The 5,050-nt window shown below is 51.0% G+C and overlaps 1 protein-coding gene across 1 annotated transcript; it reads right to left on the reverse strand.

Annotated features, from left to right (window-relative positions):
* Positions 1–1,632: 1,632 nt before the first annotated feature.
* LOC119281326 (ervatamin-B-like) lies at positions 1,633–3,162 on the reverse strand. Its single transcript, XM_037561859.1, has 2 exons — positions 2,463–3,162; positions 1,633–2,367 (listed from the first exon to the last, which is right to left on the reverse strand). Exons 1-2 carry the CDS (start codon positions 2,953–2,955, stop codon positions 1,772–1,774), a joined length of 1,089 nt encoding a protein of 362 aa, XP_037417756.1. The 5' UTR covers positions 2,956–3,162; the 3' UTR covers positions 1,633–1,771.
* Between the last annotated feature and the right edge of the window lie 1,888 nt (positions 3,163–5,050).

Here is a 5,050-nt window from a genome sequence, read left to right on the forward strand (position 1 = left end):
TACAAATCAGCGACAACTAATATGGAACAGATGGAGTACTTGTTTTGTTTTCTTTCACATGGCAATTTTTTGTTTGTTCATACTAAAATGGAAAATAAAAAAGTTCTTGTACGCGTGTTTTCTGTAAACATCTTTGGCGAATTTATGCTATATTGCATGGCAATTTTTTTTGTATTTAGCCATGCTTTTCTGATTTTTAGAGCATTCTTTGTAATTTTTAGAAGTATTTTTTTCTTTTTTAGGGTAACTAGGGGTTTATTCAAGGTTCAAATCAAGAGGGATACAAGCAACATCCGGTAAAACCCCTAGCCACATATGGCGGCCCACTCCAAGAGACGCGACTCCTTTGGCTAAAGATTGGCTTCAAAATTATTATCTCTATGCTCAAAGCAAAAAACGACCTTAAAAAATAACAATGTACTAAACTGTATGTCCCTAAGCACCGGAGCATATGATGGCATAGCTCCCTTCTTAATATTAGTTACCACTTCCATGCAGTCTGAGGCAACAACAAGTTCCTGGAGGTGTAAATCTTGAGCGAGGGCAAGTGCCTCGCTGCATGCGTGCGCCTCAAGACTGGCTGGGTCGACAAGTCCTGTAATAACAAGAGCCGATGCACCAAGAAAATGTCCAGACTTGTCGCGGGCTACTGCCGCTGCTACTCCTTTGTCTCCCGGACTTGAAATACCCCCATCGACATTCAGTTTTGCTGCATCACCTGAAGGGGGAATCCACTTCCGTTGCCGAGCTATCGGTATAGACGGAGTTGTGGCGCGGTTCGGCCGAACTGAAGCAATGTCCAGCTCCTCAAGGTACCCGTTGATGAAGGATATAGTAGACAATGGACTCTAATGTGGTCATCATGTATTGCACGCCTTCTTGCCAACCAAATGGACCACATAGTAACCAAAACCCTCGACTAATTTTTTATGTGTGTTCTACAGCGAAATAGGATTTGGGCCTGGAGGATCGGAAAAGGCTCGGGTGAAAACGTTCGCTAGGGCAAGGGCTGTGTAGCAAACCAAAACATTTGTTGGGGCACTGGCGGAGCTCCAGCAAAGCCGAATGGATTGTGGCCCACCCAGTATTTTGACATTTATACACTATTCTCTTTACTTCTAGACTTTAAAATATCAGCCCACAGGCTATTTAGTTCTATACGGCCCATCCAGACTGCCCAACAAATGGTCCCAAGCTCGGCCACTACGCTGGGGTACTTATCCCAACGTACCCGCAAAAAAAACCCAAAGAGGCCTTAAGGTTCCCAGCTGACTTGTAACCCCATTATATGTTACGGTTTAGGGTGGGGCGGTGGTGGGCGGTGATGGTGAGGTGATGGTGTGGGACTTCGCCGAAGAAACACCTCGGCGTGGGGGCCCAGAGGGATGGCTGGCAGCGGTGGAAGACCTAGCAGTGGGGGTGGTTCAGGGGAGGGCGGGCCGGCGAGGCGGTCGCGGGAGCGCCGCCGGCCGCGGATGGCGGGGGGCGGCGGTTAGGGCTGGGCTGGATCGGCGGGTGAGAGAGGAAGAAGATCTGTCAGAGGTTGAAGACGACCAACGTCCATTGAATCTTGATCGAACGGTTGATACAGGAGAAGAAGGATCGACTGACCGTTTTCTGTTTTTCAGGCGATTGACGTGTAGTCTGTCCCTTCAAATTTCGTTGTTTAGAATCCATATACTTATATGCAGTTGCATGGTACTGTGGCTAGCTGATAAACTATGTTCGATGATCCACCGACTAGTCACTAGCTAGTGTGGTGTTTAATTAGCTAGCTGTCCATGGTCGGGTAGTAGGCGTAGGTTGCGATGCCGCAGTTGGCGCCGTTCCCGCGCGCGACGCGCATGTAGCCCCCCTCGCCCCACCCCGTTCCCCACTGGTTCTTCAACACCCAGTACTGCTGCCCGCCGCCGTCCGCCCCGTAGCCGACCACCGTCACAGCGTGGTTGAGCCTCTGCCCGCACGACGAGCTGCCGGCGTACACGCCGCTCCTGTAGTGCCGGAAGTCCGGGTCCGTGGCCTCCAAGGCCACGGCCACCGGCTGGCTGGCCGCGAGCTCCTGCAACGCGCCCTCGTCGCCGTATAGGCGCGCCCACCGTGGGGCGCCGACGGAGGCGGCCGAGTTTGGCCTGACGCCGCCGCTGCGGCACGCGCCCTGCTGGCCGCTATACGCGTAGGCCGCCTCTGGCTGTAGGCCGCCGCTGGCGGCGACATAGCGGAGTGCGGCGTTGATGTCTCCGCCGCTGCAGGTGTTGGTGCCGCCCGTGCAGTCGAGGACCTGTTGCTCCGACATCGAGATGAGGTTGCCGGTGCCGATCTTTACAAGCCCCTCCGTCGCCGCCACCGCCGCGAACGCCCAGCAACTTCCTGCGCGCGCACGCGCATACGTATAAAACATTTACTAGTATTAATTTGCGAGCTTTGGCGTATGCCATGCATGCACTGCAGCTGCAGAAATATACCGCAGAAGCGTTGGTTCTTGACTTCGGTGACAGCACCCTGGGTCCTCCAGTCCACGCTGTCCGGCATGTACCGGAACTGGCCATTCCTCAGAGCGGGAGCCTTGGACATGTTCACCGGTGCCACCGGCGTGTTGCCCTTCAGGAACTCGTCGTCGGTTTGGCCCTCAGGACGAAGCTGGTAACGGTACCCGAGGTGCGCCTCCAGGAACTCGTGGTCGGTGAGATCGGAGAACTGGTTGAGCCCGAGCGTGTATGTCAGGTTGCCCGCCCGGTTGACAGCGTCAACGTGCTGCACGTTGGCGGCGAACACCTCCCGCCGGCGCGATTTCTCGTCGGCGTCCGTGTAGGCGCGCCCGAACTTGGCCATCCACCGCTCGTGCCTGGCGGCCAGGGACAGGGAGGGCGCCGTGGCGTCGACAACGACAGCGGCAACCACGAACACGAGCAGAAGCAGTGCGCCACAGAGGCAGCTCAGGATGGGAATCGGGGCCATTAGTTGGTTCGCTCTGTAGCGGTTCACGCAAAAATGCTAGACTTACGGGGCTCAGCCTACAGACGGAGGTTACGGGATGAGGTGTTCTAATCTCATTGATTCTCGCTCTCTGATTTTAGCAGCGGGCCCAAAATCATGATGAATGCTAAGTCTCCACCTCATCTCCGTAACAACTTTCCGTTAAAACTTCCCGTAGCTGTAGCAAAGCCCGCGGTTCACGTGCTAGCTAGCTAGCGGATTGAGCATACGTACGTAGCAACCATGCGGCGCGCGCTCCTATTTATACGCGCGCGGACGTCGAGCAAGATGGAGCGGATACGAAATATCGTAGGTGGTCGATCGATTGATCACCGTCGTCGCGCGCATGCAGCATCATTATTGCATGAGGGGGTGCGTTCGTGCGCCGTAGTCGAGCATCCGGCGGCTGCTCTTGTCTCTCGGTAGCAGTAGTATCTTCTCCCTCTGATGAGAAGATTTTTTTCTGTTTCCCGGATGGTGCGGCAGAGTGCTCTGCCCGCCCAGCCCACTACGTACGACGGACGGATGCCGTCGCATGCGCGCGGATGCACGGCCAAGTGGAGGAGCCGGAGGAGTTGCTTTCTGATCGAAACGGGATCGGCGTGCGCTTTGGCTTGCTTGCTTGCCTGTCCATTCTTATGTTTATATTTGAGTCAATTACACTGGTGGTGCTTGAACTTGGCGTAAACGGTCACTTTGATACTAGAACTTGTGGCATACATTGAATGGGTGTCCTAACTTGACTCGGGTGTGCAAATACAGTGCTAACCGCACTTCGATACGAAATCAACGCTGGCTTGGCCACCATCGTGGCGTGGGGCCCTTTGTCAAAGACTAGAAATGTGTGGCCTGTTTTTTTTTTGTTGCAAAAAACCTTAATTTTTTTATTTCTCACAAAAAAGACCATGTCCACGTGGTAGATGATATTTTATTTTGTTTGTTGTATGACAGGTGAGTCCTGATGTGAAAATTAAAAGGGAAAAATGTTTTTTCGCGGGAATTAAAAAGGAAAATGTTAGATTACTACACTCCAACACGTGACATTTTTTTTTTGAGAATTTAACACGCGACCTACTGTTAGGGCGCTTGCGCTCATAGCCACTGCACCAATTACATTCGGATGTCTAACAAGGATAACAACCGTTAATGTAGTATAAGGATGATACACGTGGGGCTTAATTAAATTGGCTGCAGATAGTGCAACCCATTTGCACGCGCTGGTTCTTTTTGAAATATTTGTGAAACGTAAGTAATTAAAATAATGTTCAAAAATTTATTTTTTATAAATATTATACATACAAACAATGATTAGTAGATAAATTTTTTTTAAACATACTCGCGTCTATTATATAAAATTGTTTATTGAATTTGGATATTTAAAATGTTTATTTAATAGAAAAATATGCATGTGCTGCTTATGTTTAATATTCAAATTGATGAATACAAAAATTTATCTAAAGTTGTGAAGACTGAATGGTGTAGCCGCCAGACTGTGACATGGGCAAGGGTCGTTCGAGACGTGGCAGCCTCCTTTTTTCTTGTTATTAATTCTCAGTATGTACACACGGAGCCCACTGGCCATAGAGTCGAAAAAAATAAAATGAAATGCCATCTTCCAACGTCGACAGGGCCTTTTTGTGGGGGAAATTGATTCAAGGGGGTTTACGCAAAAAAATAATAGCCACACGCCCTCCTGTCTGCCTTCGGGTCACTGACGGCGGGACCGATGCCATGTTGGCGCGCCTAATCAGCGGCTTGGGCGTACACAGCCGAGGTTTACACCGTATTTGCACGCCTGAGCCAAGTTGTTACACCAGTTCGACGTATGTCGCAAGTTCTAGCACCAAAGTGACCGTTTGCGCCAAGTTCAAGCACCACCGTTGTAATTGACTCTTTATATTTTGAACGGGTCAAAAGGTGGCGTGTGAAATGGAAATCGCGCGGGCTGCGTAGTCGGCGCACTCGCAGAATTTCTCCACACGGACGGATTGGTTTATTTGGATTCCAACAGAAGTGTGTAGAGTGCTCTGTCCTATTGTAGACGGCTCTGTTCGTGATCTTACCCCGCCCAGCCCTA

The sequence above is a fragment of the Triticum dicoccoides genome, chromosome 3B (genome assembly GCF_002162155.2).
Source record: "Triticum dicoccoides isolate Atlit2015 ecotype Zavitan chromosome 3B, WEW_v2.0, whole genome shotgun sequence".
NCBI classification, from domain to species: Eukaryota; Viridiplantae; Streptophyta; class Magnoliopsida; order Poales; family Poaceae; genus Triticum; species Triticum dicoccoides.

What these genes read in the sequence shown, in the direction of transcription:
- LOC119281326 (XM_037561859.1), bottom strand. Translation starts at nt 2,955, where the DNA reads ATGGCCCCGATTCCCATCCTGAGCTGCCTCTGTGGCGCACTGCTTCTG. An exon ending in CAAGAACCAACGCTTCTGCG is followed by an intron (nt 2,368 to 2,462) that starts GTATATTTCTGC and finishes GTGCGCGCGCAG; the next exon opens with GAAGTTGCTGGGCGTTCGCG.